This window comes from Monodon monoceros, unplaced genomic scaffold (genome assembly GCF_005190385.1).
Source record: "Monodon monoceros isolate NGI ecotype Baffin Bay Population unplaced genomic scaffold, NGI_Narwhal_1 Super_Scaffold_11, whole genome shotgun sequence".
In the NCBI taxonomy this organism is placed as follows: Eukaryota; Metazoa; Chordata; class Mammalia; order Artiodactyla; family Monodontidae; genus Monodon; species Monodon monoceros.
Window position 1 is genome coordinate 83653279 of NW_021703767.1, and position 17920 is coordinate 83671198.

General features: G+C 39.8%; 1 protein-coding gene across 1 annotated transcript in view; it reads left to right on the forward strand.

Annotated features, from left to right (window-relative positions):
* The window catches only part of MCF2L2 (MCF.2 cell line derived transforming sequence-like 2), a 194542-nt gene that overhangs the window by 25055 nt on the left and 151567 nt on the right, over positions 1-17920 (forward strand). Inside the window, exons 3-4 of the mRNA XM_029214819.1 lie at positions 9455-9545; positions 12539-12658. Coding sequence (XP_029070652.1) covers positions 9455-9545; positions 12539-12658 — 211 coding nt within the window. The remainder of the gene's footprint in view (positions 1-9454; positions 9546-12538; positions 12659-17920) is intronic.

The window sequence follows — 17920 nt, forward strand, 5'->3', positions numbered from 1 at the left end:
TCTCTTAATTGGATGAAGGACAATCTTACTAGATTCTTCAAAAGGGGCTTATAGATACAGAATTCCCTGAGTTTTTTTTTACATGTTTATAACTGTTTTTCTATTGCCTTAATACTTGAAAGCCAGCTTGTCAGGATAAAAAATTCTTGGTTCACACATTTTCTTCATGAATTGTTGTAGAATGTTGTTCCATTCTCTCCATGATTTGTGTACTACTTTAGAAAAGTATGGTGCCTGTCTGTTTCTCTTCTCCTGGTAAATTATTTGATCTTTTTCCTAGAGGTGCTTAGAATTTTTACTTTAAGCCTAACAGTTTTACTAGGATATGTCTCAGAGTTAATTGTTTCAGATCAGTTTTCCCAGGTGCCTGCTAGTCCTTTTCAGGTTTATGTAGAATCAGGTCATTTATTGTTTTTGGAAAGTTTTCTTGTATTATACTTGTAAGTATTATTTCTGTTCCTTTGTTTTACTTTTAGTCTTATGGACTCCAGTTATAAATATGTTGCTTCTTTTTCAGTCTGGCCTGTTTCCACCACTTTCTTTCTGACCTTTGTTATTGTTTCCTTTTTTTTTTTTTCATTTTCATTCACTTGTTTGTTTTCTTTATGCTATTTACTGTCCCTTATTAAACTTTTGTTCACATATGTTATTGCTTGGTATCTTGTTATTTAGACTCCATTTCTCATGATTTTGCTTCTTCTTTTATTTTTCTGACTTCAATCAGAAAAATTTTCTGACTTTATTTCTTCGTTTCTTTACATATTAGAAAAGTCCTATTTCTGTTGTTGGTTTTTGAGTTTCTTATTTAAAGTGTCACCTGTGCCCCATCCCCTACATGATTGTTTATAGACATGTAATTCAGTTTGGAGAGCTGTTACAGCTTTTTGTCTGCTTAATGACTAATTTTTTGAAGGAATTTTCATTATCTAAAAAGTTTTTTAATAGACTTTTTTTAAGTTTACAGCAAAATTGAGTGGAAATTTCAGATATTTCCCATATACTCCCTGCCCCCACACACACCCAACCTCCCCATTAACATCCAGCACCAGAGTGGTACATTTGTTACCACTGATGAACCTACATTGACACATCATTAACCCCCAGAGTCCATAATGTATATTAGGGTTCAGTCTTGGTGTTCTACATACTTTGGGTCTGGACAAATGTATGTTGACATGTATACACCATTATAGTGTCATACAAAATAGTTTCACTGCCCTAAAAATCCTCTGTGCTCCACCTGTTCATCCGTCCCATGCTCCCACCCCCCAACCCCTAGCAACCACTGATTTTTACTGTCTCCATAGTTTTGCAGTGTGCACAATGTTATGTAGTTGTAATCATACAGTATGTAGCCTTTTAAGACTGACTTCTTTCACTTAGTAATATGCATTTAAGTTTCTTCCATGTCTTTTCATGACTTGACAACTCATTTCTTTTTATTACTGAATAATGTTTCGCTGTTTGGATATACTACAGTTTATCCATTCACCTACTGAAAGAAATCTTGGTTGCTTCCAAGTTTTGACAATTATGAATAAAGCTGCAGTAAACATCCATATGTGAGGTTTTGTGTGGACATAAGTTTTCAACTTATTTAGGTAAATACCAAGGAGTACACTTGTTGGATTACATGATATGAGTATGTTTAGTTTTGTAAGAAACTGCCAGATTGTATTTCAAAGTGACTGTACCACTTTGAATACCCACCAGCAATAAATGAGAGTTCCTGTTCCTCCACATCCTTGCCAAAATTTGGTATTGTCAGTATTTAGGATTTGGGTCATTCTAATAGATGTACAGTGGAATATCATTGTAGTTTTAACTTGCAATTTCCTAATGACATATGTTGTTAAACATCTTTTCATATGCTTATTTTCCACCTGAATATATTCTTTTGTGAGGTATCTGTTTTGGGTTTTTGCCCAGTTTTTAATTGGGTGGTTTGTTTTCTTATTGTTAAATTTTAAAAGTTCTTTGTATTTTGGATAATGGTTCTTTATCCAATATGTCTTTTGTAAATATTTTCTTTAAAAAAATTTTGTGGTTTGTCTCCTCATTCTCTTGAAGTTAAAAAGTTTTGATTCTTATTCTCTTTTTTTCCCCTTTATAGTAGACTTATATAGATGAATACTGCTTGCATCTTTGCAATTATTAAACAGGTTTGGTGGTTTGGGGTGGTTTATAAGATTCCTAGTTCAAGAACACCATCTTTTGTTAGTATAGCTAAATATAGTTTCTTTTATTGGTGGACTTAAAAAACTTTTTTTGGAAGTTAAGGGGAAGGGTGTGTATCCTTGATTTTTTTTTTTTGTCTTGCAGGATGCTAAATTTTATCTCTTGGTTCTTTTTGTGTTTACCACACAGTTACCACCTCTGCTTTCATTTCCTTTTCTCTCCCAGAAGGCTTGTCTTTCCAACACTGCCTCTTTGAGTCTTTCTCTAGTCAGTACCCTGAGGTACGAGGACTCTTTTCAGTATCTTTGCACTTAGGGTGAACTTTTCTTTTCTGGGAATGATTTTATCTCCATCCCCTCTTTTCTTGACTCTCCCTATGTATTAATCAGTGTTCTCCAGAGAAACAGAACCAATAAGATATATATATATATATATTATGGTTAATTTTATGAGTCAACCTGATTGGGCTAAGGGATGCCCATTTAGCTGGTAAAACATTATTTTTGGATGTGTCTACGAAGATATTCCTGGAAGAGATTAACATTTGAATTCATGAACTGAGTAAAGCAGATTGCCCTCCCCAATGTGAGTGGGTATCATCCAATCCATTGAGTGCCTGAATAGAATAAAAAGGCAGAGTAAGGGTGAATTCTCTCTCTACTTGAGCTTGGACATCCATCTTTTCTTGCCCCTGGATATCAGTGCTCCTTGTTTTTGGGCTTTCAGGCTCAGATCAGGCTTTAGATCATCAGTTCCTCCGTTCTCTGGCCTTGAACTTCGATTGAGTTACACCACTAGCATTTCTGGTTCGTTAGCTTGCAGATGGCAGATCATGGGACTTTTTGGTCTCTATAACCGCATGAGCCAATTCTTATAATAAATCTCTTTTTGATATATATCAATATATATCTTATTGGTTCTGTTTCTCTAGAGAACCCTGATATATAGATATAGATGTAGATATAGATATAGGTATAGATTTATTATAATGCATTGGCTTATATCCAATTATGGAGGTGAGAAGTCTCACAATCTGCCCTCTGCAGACTGGAGACCCAGGAAGGCCAGTGGTGTAGTTTGAAGGCCTAAAAGCCAAAGAGTCAATTTTGTAGATTTCAGTCCTCGTCTGAAGGCCTGAGAATCAGAAGCACTGAGGGCAGAAGATCAATGTCCCAGCTCAACACTCAGACTGAGAGAGAGCATGAATCCCCTCTTCCTTCAAATTTTTGTTCTATTCAGGCCCTCAGTGGGTTGGATGATGCCCACCCACGTTGGGGAGAGTATTCTGGACAAACCAGGATGGTTGGTCGCCCTACATTTGACTCAGTCTTATGGCAATGCAGTAAAATTTCAGTTAATTAAATATTTTCTATACCTAGCTTACTGAAAAAGGCAAATCATAGAAAATATATTAATATTAGAGCTTAATTAAGAAAACATGTACCATATCAACCACAAAACTGGTATTTTGGGGTCAGAACACATTTACCTCAATCTCTTACACTCATATATTTATACTTAGTCATATTCAAATTTTGACTCATCAAAAATTCAATTATATTTGTTACAGAGGAGTTACTAAGACTGGAAATGAAGGAATATAGTGTGAAAAGATTTTCCACACTAAGAGAGTGTGGGTTTTGTGGCTTGAGCATTGCTCTTGGAGTCAGAAGATTTGAATCTTGGCTCCGCACATAGCGTGTGACTTTGGACAAGTTATTATTATGTTTTAATCACCTTTGAGGGTGATTTTCCTAATTTATAAAGTGGAAATATTATCACCAACCTGGTTGTGAGGGTGGTTGTGAGGATTTTATTAAATAGTATTCATGCAGCTAATCTATCATAGGACCTTAGTGTTCAAAAGAACAATAGGGATTAAAACAGCCAAATGTTCCCTAAAGAAATGTGTTGTCTAGAAACCCCATTTCCTGTGCATTTGGTTTAGTTGAGGTTTTGACCCTTTTGTTGAACCAGATAGGGTGGAAAAATAAACCCCTCAGTAGTTGATATTACTGCATGTTTTTTAGAATGTATTCCTTATGGGAGGGACTATATTCAAAATCATTGTCATGATTCATTAACTCTTTTTTCTGAATTATGGCCATACACAGCTGTGGCCTGTACACGGTTGTGTCAGGAGACACAGTCCTTTATGTACACAGGTATATTCCCAGCAGATCCCACCCTGTTTACCCAGATGCTCTGGTCTTGGGCCTTGGTCTGCAGGGAACTGAGAAGAGCCTTGTTGTGAGGGACATTTGCCCTTGGTTTGGCTGGGGAAGCCACCTATGCAGACAGCTGTTTATTTCATAGATCAAAGAACATCCTGTGTTTACATACTATATTATATTGCTGAGCCTCTCCCAGCTCCATCTTGCTGAAGAGCCCTAGATGCTCTCTTAGAACATTGAATTGAATAATTATTTGTTTTAAAGAAAAAAGAAAAGAAATAGAAAACACTAGTAACAGCAAAATATACAAAATAAAACTGCCACAAGATACAGGCACATCTGTTGTGAGAAAAAAATTGCAGGGGAGCCATGGGGTGGGGTTAAGAGTGTAAGCATTGCTATCAGAGAGCTCTGAGTTTGAAATCCAGTTTTGCTAGTGTGATATCAAGCAAGTTATTTTATTTCTATCAGTCTTTGTTTCCTCATCTGTAAAATGGAGACAACAGTATCTATTTCATGAGATTAAGATTAAAAAATAAAGATGCCTGATATATGGTAGGAGCTGAAGATTAAAGTAGCTATTGTCTAAAATTATTGTTGTTATTGATGTTGGTTTGTTTTTGCTGTACTACAGAACTGTTTTGGTTATTGTTGTATGCCCTTTGATCAGTGCCTGACACCTATTGTGCACTCGATAAGTATGGATCGTTGTTTTTAAGTTGTATAATATTTTTCCTTTTTCACAACTTGAATTTATTTAATTCCTTGGGTTTTTAAGCTGAGTTATAATTTACATAAAGTATACACATCTCAACTGCATAGCTCGATGAATATTTACCTGTCTATACATCATGTAACAGCCACCCAGATGAGGGTATAGAATATTTCTGTGAAGGTTTCCTCCTGCTTCTTTTCTATCAGTATCTGCACTCCTACCCCTTCCCTCCCCCAAGGAAACCACTATTCTGATTTTATTATCGTTGATTAGAAAAAAAATATTTGGAAGCTAAGCAACCACCTCTAAATAATCCATAAACTAAAGAAGAAATCATAAAGGAAATTAGAAAACACTTTTAGCTGAACAATAATGAAAACAATATATCAACATTTACATGATGTAGCTAAAGCAGTGTTTAGGGGAGAATTATAGCTTTAAATACTTATGATGGAAGATAGGAAGATAGGAAAGATCAATGATACAATCTTCTACCTTAAGAAGTTAAAAAAATACAATGGCAGTTAAACCCAAAGAAAAGAAAAGGATTGGAAAGAAAGAGAGAGAGGAAGGAAGGAAGGAAGGAAGAAAGGGAGGAAGGAAGGAAGGGAGGGATGGAGGGAGGGAGGGGGGAAGGAAATGAAAAATAAAACAGAATAATAGAGTTCCAATTTAATTCCATGGTGATCAGAAATACAACCTGTATGATTGCAGTTCTTTAAAATGTGTTGAAATTTGCTTCGTGGACTAGGATAATGGACTATTTGATGAATGTCCTGTGTCCTTCTAAAAAGAATGGATGCTGAGTTCTTCAAAGTCAAGTCTATATCCTTGCTGATTTTTTGGCTGTTTGTTCTATCAGTTATTAGGAGAGAGGTGTTAAAATCATTAACTTTGATGGTGGATTTAACTATTTTTCTTTTAGTTCTATCAATTTTTATTAATGTATTTTGAATCAATGTTACTTCATACATACACATTTAGGATTGTTATATCTTCCTAATAAACTATTTATTTATTTTTATATATTTCTTTATTGGATTATAATTGCTTTACAATATTGTGTTAGTTTCTGCTGTACAACAAAATGAATCAGCTATATGTATACCTATATTCCCTTCCTCATGAGCCTCCCTCCCACCCTCCGCATCCCACCCTCCCCATCCCACCCCACTAAGTCATCACAAAGCATAGAGCAGATCTCCCTGTGCTATACCGCAGCTTCCCACTAGCTACCTATGGACTTTTTTATTTATTTATTTATTTTTGCCGTACGCGGGCCTCGCACTGCTGTGGCCTCTCCCTTTGCGGATCACAGGCTCCGGACGCGCAGGCTCAGCGGCCATGGCTCACGGGACCAGCCGCTCCGCGGCATGTGGCATCTTCCCGGACCGGGGCACGAACCCGCGTCCCCTGCATCGGCAGGCGGACTCTCAACCACTGCGCCACCAGGGAAGCCCGCCTTCATTTTTTAAAATAGATTGTCAGTGAGTATAGAATTCTAAATGAATAGTTTTTTAGGTCAATACTCTGAACAGGAACTTCCCTGGTTGCGCAGTGGTTAAGAATCCACCTGCCAATGCAAGGGACACGGGTTCGAGCCCTGGTCCAGGAAGATCCCACATGCCATGGAGCAGTTAAGCCTGTGTGCCACGACTGCTGAGCCTCTGCTCTAGAGCCTGCGAGCCACAACTACTGAGCCTGCATGCTGCAGCTACTGAAGCCCGCATGCCTAGAGCCTATGCTCCACAAGAGAAGCCACCATGATGAGAAGCCCGCACACCGCAACGAAGAGTAGCCCCTGCTCTCTGCAACTAGAGAAAGCCCGCGTGCAGCAACGAAGACCCAACACAGCCATAAATAAATGAATGAATTAATGAATGAATAAATGAATAAATAAAACAAAAAAATACTCTGAACATATATCATTGGATTGTGGCTTCCATAGTTTGAAAATCAGTGATTATTTTTAATGTTACTCGGAAGGTAATGTATCTTTTTTCACCAGTTGCTTTTAAGAATTTTCTCCTTATCTTTAATTTTCAGCTACTTGGCTCTGATATGTCTAGGTGAGCTTTTCTTTACATTTATCCTGCTTGGTATTGGAAGAGCTGCTTGAATCTGTGAGATGATGTCGTTGATCAGATATGGAAATTTCTTCATTATTTTTTCAAGTATTGTTTCTATAACATACACTTTCTCCTCTCCTTCTGGGACTTCTGTTCATGTCCCACATCTCCTTTACATTCTTTTCTTTCCATTTTCCCCCTGTGTTTCAGTTTGAATATTTTTAATTGATCTGTCTTATTTCACTTATCCTGTCTTCTGTGTTCAATCTGCTATTAAGCAAATTGAATGAGTTCTTAATTTCAGACATTGATGTTTTGTAATTCTAGAAGGTTCATTTGATTCTTTATTATAGATTATAGTTCTCTGTTGAAATAATGCATCTTTAAAAAACTTTTAATTGAAGTATAGTGGATTTACAATGTTGTGTTAGTTTCTGGTGTACAGCAAAGCAATTCGGTTATACATATATATGCACTGGCAGTTAAAATACTGGTGACTCACCTTAATCTTTTTGAGGCCTGGTTTTAGTTTTGCTTTGGGCAAGTTTATTCCTGTTTTGTCCTTCCTCCTGGAGTGTAGCCTTAATCCTGTGGAAACTCCTATGGTGTTTCATTTATCCTAGAGTATGGCCTTTATAGAGTTTCACCTGAATGCCCAGGGTGTTCATCAAAGCCTGCCTCTTCTGGCTGGGCCCAAATACCAATTGTCTTTCCCCAGAACTATGCAAGCTTCATAATTTCTCATCAGTTCTGACATGTGCAATTGCTATTCTCTGCCAGACTCCTGGAGTCTCACCTAAAATCATAGGGCCCAGGAGCTGGCTAAGCATTAAAGGGGAATTTCCATGAAAACTTCTGGGGTTTCCTCTCTGAGGCTTCCCCTCTTGACAGCTATGCCCCTCAAATTCCGGCCACAGTTGTATCTTTAATCTCTGATCCCTGCCTCTTCCAACCAGTAGGACCACCCTTCCTTGCACTGTGGCCTGGAGTGGAAAATGTTTCCAGTGAGAGAACCTGGGTCAGTGTGGAACTGTGATAATGGGTTGGCCCAATAATGCTTACTTCAGATCAGCTATTTATGTTATCTTGCAGAATTTGCTTAGATCTTCTGCCTTATTTGCATACATATACTTTTTAGGGTAAAGCTCACCTTTTACCCAAACTAGAGAGTTACTGAAGGTTTACTATAGGCCAGCTACTTTTTGTGACCTTGATATCTTTTAATCTTCATGACAAGCACATAAGAAATCATCATAATAGTAGTACTTATACAGTGTTGTCAAGTGTCAGGCATTATTCTGAGCATCTTATACATCTATACGTACTCATTTAATCCTCACATCAACTCTACAGTACTCACATCAACTCGACAGGTACTATTATTGTTCCTACTTTACAAATGAGGAGTCTGAGAAACTATAGAGGTTAAGTAACTTCCCTTGCACACAAGTACACAATATATAAGTTCATATTTATATAAAAATTCATGTTTCAAACCTAGGCAGTCTGGCTTCAGAATTAGTGCTCTTAACCACTTCATTATTGGTGGTATTGTTCTCATCTTACCGATTAGGGAGCAGCGTTAGAGAGGTTAGGTGATGACCCCAAGTCTCAGTGCTAGTAAGTGGCAGCAGTAGGATATGAACCAGGTTCCAAAGCCCTTGCTCTTTCTTCCCATAGTTTCTCCCAAAGAGGGAGAAGAAAAATGTTTTCCCTTTTAGGGCTTTAGTTTTAAAAAAATTTGTGAGAATTTTGTGGGGACTTCAGAGGGAACCAAACAGCTTTTTTTTGTTTTTCATGAAGTTGATACCTTCTTGTGCCTATGGTTTTCTGGCCATTTGTGACCAGGTACTGGAAGGGAGTTGTTTTCCCCATTGACGTGTGTTATTTCTGAACACCTCTGGGACTGACTCCTAGGGAAGGATGTTGATAGCTCCTTGAATGTCCGTCTTGGGAGTGGAAAGATGGCAGAGCTGAACCTCGAGGTCCTCTGCCTACACTGCAACATGTGGTGCCCGACTGACGTGAGTCCTTGTGCTCATTGGGTGTTTCATACATTTGCCAGCGAGAAACAGAGCCCTTGAGAGGGTTTGAGACAGGAAATATTTCTGTTTTTTGAAGGCTGCCAGGCTCAGATGAGGAGAGGAAGCTGGTTCCTTTATCAGGGAAGTCAGACCCGGTTATCCCCTACTGCTGTGCAGGGTGTTTACACAGTGAGCCTGGAGTGACACGGAGACAGTGGAATTGTTCTGCTGAAGGAGCCCCACAGAACCCATGTGTTTCACTGTGTCTGATACTGACCACACCCTTTTTTGCAGTGTGGAGGCTGCCAGCATCGGATTCGTCATTGTAATCGACAGACGAAGGGACAAGTGGAGCTCCGTAAAAGCATCCTTGACACGAATAGCTGTAAATATTTATTTTTGTGCCTTATTATAAAGGTCATTTAAATTGTCTATTCAACTATTTCGCATCAAAGTCATGGGGAAGTGGAAGTCATTTTATGCCAAATTTTGGGAAGGTCTTTGTAGCAGAGGCTGTTGTGTCATGTCCATATCCGCTCTGCCACCTGAAGGTCACTTACAGATGATTCCTGAGCATGTCAAAGGCTTCCTGAGTCTCTTTACCTTATTGACCTCTCTGGTCACTGGAGAGGAGTGGGTAGGGAGTGCTGGGAAGTTAATGCTCCAGCAGTGACCTGCAGCTACTGAGTTACGGGCGTTGGTGGATAAATACCCCAGCTTCTGCACCCCTCAGTGGGACAGTTCTGAGGTACATTCCGTACAGAATTTTGGAGGGCCCTGGCCTTTTCTGCCCGCAGCAGTCCCTCCTCACTGATACACTGGCTCTCTAGCCATCACCGTCTCACCAGCGCCCCCATACTCCCTAACTCTTTTTCCCGGGATCACCTCCTCAGTAAACTCTTTAGACCCAAATTCTTATCTTAGGGTTTGCTTTGGGGATCACCTAATTTAAGGCAGTCTTCATTTTAGTTTTCAAATTATTTTTTCACAAATTAGAAAGACACTGGCAAAGCCAAACAAAGTGATACGATGGGTGCTTGCTTTTGGCATTAAATTGCAGAACCTTGGATAGGCTTCCTTTTCCATCTTATTAGTCTGATTTTTACCCCTATTTGTTGCCTTCCGGCAAGTACATGCATCCTTTCGCTGTAGGGACCTCAGACCAGGGAACTCAGCCACATGATCAGGCAAAGACACCTCAGGGTCAGCCACACCAACATTTCCACCAAAGCATGCCTCCCTGGGGCAGTTGGGACTGGCTGAAGATGATGGGATATGGTAGGATGGTAATGTAGAGGCTAGGATGGAAGAGGGATGTTTGAAGCCTCAGTTATGCCTACTTACAGAAGCAGTCACACATAGGGACATGGACACATACAGAGTCTCTTTCAGATCACTTTGGAGCCTCATCCAGATACACAAATAGTGTCTCAGCTCATTTGTCCCATCCAGACATAAAAAAATGCAAGGATCTTCTGTTTAGGAACTTGAATTTCAAAGATGAGGGAATGGAAGACTCCCTTCTCTTTGTGCATGGATTGTTTCGTCCCTTTGGTTTAGTTTTTTAATTTTTTAATTTATTTAATTACTTTATTTATTTTTGGCTGTGCTGGGTCTTCCTAGCTGCGTGCGGGCTTTCTCTAGTTGCAGTGAGCGGGGGCTACTCTTCATTGTGGTGCGCAGGCTTCTCATTGTGGTGGCTTCTCCTGTCGCGGAGCATGGGCTCTAGGCGCATGGGCTTCAGTAGTTGTGGCACACGGGCTCAGTAGTTGTGGTCCATGGGCTTAGTTGCTCTGTGGCATGTGGGATCATGAGCAGGGCTCAAACCCATGTCCCCTGCAATGGCAGGCAGATTCTTAATCACTGCGCCACCAGGGAATTCCCTACCATATTTATTTGAGGGATAACTACAACGATGGTTGATGCCCCGAGGATTTAGACAGTGCCCATGACCATTCCAGAGTTCTGGCCTCCAGAGAGTTGTGGTTTCCCAGGATTCATTGACAATACTTGACTCATCTAATACTTGAGACTAATGTGTCCAAGAATTACATTGATCACCTTTATGTGTGAAAAATCCTATAGTGCGGGGATCTGAAAACCTGACTACCAGTCAGAATCTCTTTAGGTGCTTGTTAAAAATACAGATATCTGGACTTTATCCCAGTCCTAATGAATCAGAATATTTCAGGGTAAAGACCAGATTATTATGATTTTTAAAATAAGTTTATTTATTTATTTATTTTTGGCTGCATTGGGTCTTTGTTGCTACGCATGGGCTTTTTCTAGTTGTGGCGAGCGGGAGCTACTCTTTGTTGCGGTGCACGGGCTTCTCATTGTGGTGTCTTCTCTTGTTGCAGAGCACGGGCTCTAGGCGTGCAGGCTTCAGTAGTTGTGGCTCGTGGACTCTAGAGCGCAGGCTCAGTAGTTGTAGCTCATGGGCTTAGTTGCTCCGCGACATGTGGGATCTTCCTGGACCAGGGCTCAAACCCGTGTCCCCTGCATTGGCAGGTGGATTCTTAACCACTGTGCCACCAGGGAAGTCCCAAGACCAGACTATATTTTAACAAGCACTTCAGCAGGTTTTTCTTAAGAACCACTGGAAGAATGGAAAGCCATGAGCGATGGGAGACTTGGATTCCCAATTTTGACACTAAGTTGTTACATGAATTTGTTATCTCATTTCTCAGAATCTTACCTCAAGATGAGAACAGTGCTTCCTGAAAGCAACTTAGCAATAAGATGCATTAAGAGCCCTTAAAATACTAAATCTTTGACTCAGCAATTTTTCTAGGAGGCTATGCTCTAAAATGTGGATAAAGATTTCATTTTAGTGTTATTTATAATAGTAAAAATATGGAGGAGCCTAAATCACTAGTAATAAGGGATTGGTTAAATAGTACACCCATAAAAATATTTCCAAAGAATTTTTAATAACAGGAATAAAAGCTCATGGTAGAATATTAAATTAAAAGGCAGGTTGCAAAATATTTCTACAGGTTGAGTTTAACTACGCTAGATATTTAAGCAGAGAAAATAGCCTAGAAATAATTAAATTGAAATATTAAGAATGGTTATGAAATCATGGGTGGTTTTCTTATTCTAATGTATACTTTTATTAATTTCTCAATTTTTCTATAAAGTGTATAAATTGTTTTTTTAATCAGAAAATTTTTTGTTTGTTTGGTTTGGTTTTGCTTTTAAGGAGGGGTTTAGATTATGTGACCAGTAAGAGCTCCTTCAGCTGTGAAATCCTGTGAAATATATTCTAATTCTTGGTATCCATGGTGTCCACTTTAACTTTGTCATCTGTAATCTTGCGCAAGAGGAGACCAATGGATGTGACATTTGCCCTGACACTTTTTATGATCCTTCCAGGTAGCATTTCCAGGAAACTTGCAGCTCATATTCATTCTTCGTCCATCCTGCTTTATCCAGAGGACATTCACTGACATTGGTATTAAGTACTATCGAGATGAATTTAAAATGAAAGTGCCGGTAAGCATGACCTTTCTTCTTGTCTGCATTTGTTTAGGGCATACGGAGAAGATGGCATGTGAGCTTGTTTCCAAGGAAGGTAGGATTCCTCAGGCAGAGAGGGAGAGGAGGGCATTCTGGGCAGAGGGAACGGCATGTGTAAAGACATGGAAGCAGGAAGTACACTCTATGTGAGGTCCATGGGGAAGCCCCATTCTTGTTGGACGTACATATAGGATCATATTTTAGAAGAAAAGGTAAGAAACATGGAATATGTCTTAAGTGTAAGGATAAAGGTTCTGAATTTAATTCAGTAGGCAATGGGGATCCAGTGAAGGTTTTTGAGTTGGGGAGTGACTTGGGTAAAGGAGTACTGGAATTATATAAATCCAGTGGTGTTATATAAAAGGTGATGTCCAAGACTGTAGAAAGAGATTGAAAAAGGAAGAGAAACTAATAGTATGAGTAAAGAAAAATCAGGGTCTAAAATATGGGGGTGACAAATATAGGCAAATGTGAGTAAAAATTAAAACCAACATTGTGATACATATAAAAGGAAAACAAATTAAAATGACAAGATTAAAAATTTTACCTCTGGAGGAGCTTCAAGATGGCGGAAGAGTAAGACGTGGAGATCACCTTCCTCCCCACAAATACATCAGAAATACATCTACATGTGGAACAACTCCTACAGAACACCTACTGAATGCTGGCAGAAGACGTTGGACCTCCCAAAAGTCAAGAAACTCCCCACGTACCTGGGTAGGGCAAAAGAAAAAAGAAAAAACAGAGACAAAAGAATAGGGACGGGACCTGCACCAGTGGGAGGGAGCTGTGAAGGAGGAAAGGTTTCCACGCACTAGGAAGCCCCTTTGCAGGCGGAGACTGTGGGTGGCGGAGGGGGGAATCTTCGGAGCCACAGAGGAGAGGGCAGCAACAGGGGTGCGGAGGGCAAAGTGGAGAGATTTCCACACAGAGGATCGGTGCCGACCAGCACTCACCAGCCCAAGAGGCTTGTCTGCTCACCTGCCCGGACAGGCGGGGGCTGGGAGCTGAGGCTCAGGCTTCAGTTGGATCACAGGGAGAGGACTGGTGGCGTGAACACAGCCTGAAGGGGTTAGTGCACCACGGCTAGCAGGGAGGGAGTCCGGGGAAAAGTCTGGACCTGCTGAAGAGGCAAGAGACTTTTTCTTCCCTCTTTGTTTCCTGGTGCACGAGGAGAGGGGATTAAGAGCGCGCTTAAAGGAGCCCCAGAGACAGGCGCGAGCCGCAGCTATCAGCGTGGATCCCAGAAACGGGCATGAGACATTTAGGCTGCTGCTGTGGCCACCAAGAAGGCTGTGTGCAAGCACAGGTCACTATCCACACCTCCCCTCCCGGGAGCCTGTGCAGCCCGCCACTGCCAGGGTCCCATGATCCAGGGACAACTTCCCCGGGAGAATACATGGTGTGCCTCAGGCTGTTGCAATGTCACACTGGCCTCTGCTGATGCAGGCTCGCCCCGAACTCCATGCCCTCCCTCCCCCCGGCCTGAGTGAGCCAGAGCCCCCGAATCAGTGGCTCCTTTAACCCCGTCCTGTCTGAGCGAAGAACAGACGCCCTCAGGCGACCTACACGCAGAGGCGGGGCCAAATCCAAAACTGAACCCCAGGAGCTGTGCAAACAAAGAAGAGAATGGGAAATCTCTACCAGCAGCCTCAGGAGCAGTGGATTAAATATCCACATTCAACTTGATGTACCCTGCATCTGTGGAATAACTGAATAGACAACGAAGCATCTCAGAATTGAGGAGGTGGACTTTGGGAACAACAATATATATATATTTTTCCCTTTTTCTTTTTTTGTGAGTGTGTATGTGTATGCTTCTGTGTGTGATTTTGTCTGTATAGCTTTGCTTTAACCATTTGTCCTAGGGTTATGTCTGTCCATTTTTCTTTTTTTTCTTAGTATAGTTTTTAGCGCTTGTTATCATTGGGGGGGTTGTTGTTTCGTTTGGTTGCTCTCTTCTTTCTTTCATTTTTTTTTATTACTTAAAAAAATTTTTTTAATCATTATTTTTTATTTTAATAAATTTATTTTATTTTATTTTCTCTTCTTCTTTCTTTCTTTCTTTTTTTTTTCTCCCTTTTATTCTGAGCCGTGTGGATGACAAGCTCTTGGTGCTCCAGCCAGGTGTCAGGGCCGTGCAGCTGAGGTGGGAGAGCCAAGTTCTCAGGACATTGGTCCACAGGAGACCTCCCAGCTCCACATAATATCAAACGGTGAAAATCTCCCAGAGATCTCCATCTCAACGCCAAGATCCAGTTCCACTCAACGACCAGCAAGCTCCAGTGCAGAACACCCTATGCCAAACAACTAGCAAGAAAGGAACAGAACCCTACCCATTAGCAGAGAGGCTGCCTAAAATCATAATAAGGCCACAGACACCCCAAAACACACCACCAGACGTGCACCTGCCCACCAGAAAGACAAGATCCAGCCTCCACCAGAACACAGGCACTAGTCCCCTCCACCAGGAAGCCTACACAACTCATGGAACCAACCTTAGCCACTGGGGGCAGAAAGCAAAAACAATGGGAACTATGAACATGCAGCCTGTGAAAAGGAGACCCCAAACACAGTAAGTTAAGTAAAATGAGAAGACAGAGAAACACACAGCAGATGAAGGAGCAAGGTGAAAACCCACCAGACCTAACAAATGAAGAGGAAATAGGGAGTCTACCTGAAAAAGAATACAGAATAATGACAGTAAAGATGATCCAAAATCTTGGAAATAGAATGGAGAAAATACAAGAAATGTTTAACAAGGACCTAGAAGAACTAAAGAGCAAACAAACAGTGATGAACAACACAATAAATGAAATTAAAAATTCTCTAGAAGGGATCACTAGCAGAATAACTGAGGCAGAAAAACGGATAAGTGACCTGGAAGATAAAATAGTGGAAATTATTAAACTACTGCAGAGCAGAATAAAGAAAAAAAAAATGAAGAAAAGTGAGGACAGTCTCAAAGACCTCTGGGACAACATTAAGTGCACCAACATTCGAATTATAGGGGTCCCAGAAGACGAAGAGAAAATGAAAAGGGACTGAGAAAATACTTGAAGAGATTACAGTTGAAAACTTCCCTAATATGGGAAAGGAAATAGTTAATCAACTCCAGGAAGCACAGAGAGTCCCATACAGGATAAATCCAAGGAGAAACACGCCAAGACACGTATCAATCAAACTATCAAAAATTAAATACAAAGAAAAAATATTAAAAGCAGCAAGGGAAAAACAACAAATTACACACAAGGGAATCCCCATAAGGTTAACAGCTGATCTTTCAGCAGAAACTCTGCAGGCCAGAAGGAAGTGACAGGACATATTTAAAGTGATGAAGGGGAAGAACCTACAACCAAGATTACTCTACCCAGCAAGGATCTCATTCAGATTAAACGAAGAAATTAAAATCTTTACAGACAAACAAAAGCTAAGACAATTCAGCACCACCAAACCAGCTTTACAACAAATGCTAAAGGAACTTCTTTAGGCAGGAAACACAAGAGAAGGAAAAGAACTACAATGACAAACCCAAAACAATTAAGAAAATGGTAATAGGACATACATATCGATAATTACCTTAAATGTAGATGGATTAAATGCTCCCACCAAAAGACATAGACTGGCTGAATGGATACATAAACAAGACCCATATATATGCTGCCTACAAGAGACCCACTTCAGACCTAGCGACACATACAGACTGAAAGTGAGGGGACAGAAAAAGATGTTCTTCTTCCGGCAAATGGAAATCAGAAGAAAGCTGGCATAGCAATTCTAATATCAGACAAAATAGACTTTAAAACAAAGACTATTACAAGGGACAAAGAGGGGCACTACATAATGATCAAGGGATCAATCCAAGAAGAAGATATAACAACTGTAAATATTTATGCACCCAACATAGGAGCACCTCAATACATAAGTCAAGTACTAACAGCCATAAAAGGGGAAATCGACAGTAACACAATCGTAGTAGGGGCCTTTAACACCCAACTTTCACCAATGGACAGATCATCCAAAATGAAAATAAATAAGGAAACACAAGCTTTAAATGCTACATTAAACAAGATGGACTTAATTGATATTTATAGGACATTCCACCCAAAGACAACAGAATACACTTTCTTCTCAAGTGCACATGGAACATTCTCCAGGATAGATCATATCTTGGGTCACAAATCAAGCCTTGGTAAATTTAAGAAAATTGAAATCATATCAAGTATCTTTTCCGACCACAATGCTATGAGTCTAGATATCAATTACAGGAAAAAATATGTAAAAAATACAAACACATGGAGGCTAAACAATACACTACTTAATAACCAAGAGATAACTGAAGAAATCAAAGAGGAAATCAAAAAATACCTAGAGACAAATGACAGTGAAAACACGACGATCCAAAAACTATGGGATGCAGCAAAAGCAGTTCTAAGAAGGAAGTTTATAGCAATACAATCCTACCTTAAGAAACAAGAAACATCTCAAATAAACAACCTAACCTTACACCTAAAGCAATTAGAGAAAGAAAAACAAAAAAACCCCAAAATTAGCAGAAGGAAAGATATCATAAAGATCAGATCAGAAATAAATGAAAAAGAAATGAAGAAAACTATAGCAAAGATCAATAAAACTAAAAGCTGGTTCTTTGAGAAGATAAACAAAATTGATAAACCATTAGCCAGACTCATCAAGAAAAAAAGGGCGAAGACTCAAATCAATAGAATTAGAAATGAAAAAGAAGAAGTAACAACTGACCCTGCAGAAATACAAAGAATCATGAGAGATTACTACAAGCAACTCTATGCCAATAAAATGGACAACCTGGAAGAAATGGACAAAGTCTTAGAAATGCACAACCTTCCGAGACTGAACCAGGAAGAAGTAGAAAATATGAACAGACCAATCACAAGCACTGAAAGTGAAAATGTGATTAAAAATCTTCCAACAAACAAAAGCCCAGGACCAGGTGGCTTCACAGGTGAATTCTATCAAACATTTAGAGAAGAGCTAACACCTATCCTCCTCGAACTCCTCCAAAATATAGCAGAGGGAGGAACACTCCCAAACTCATTATATGAGGCCACCATCACCCTGATACGAAAACCAGAGAAAGATGTCACAAAGAAAGAAAACTACAGGCCAATATCACTGATGAACATAGATGCAAAAATCCTTAACAACATACTGGCAAACAGAATCCAACAGCACGTTAAAAGGATCATACACCATGATCAA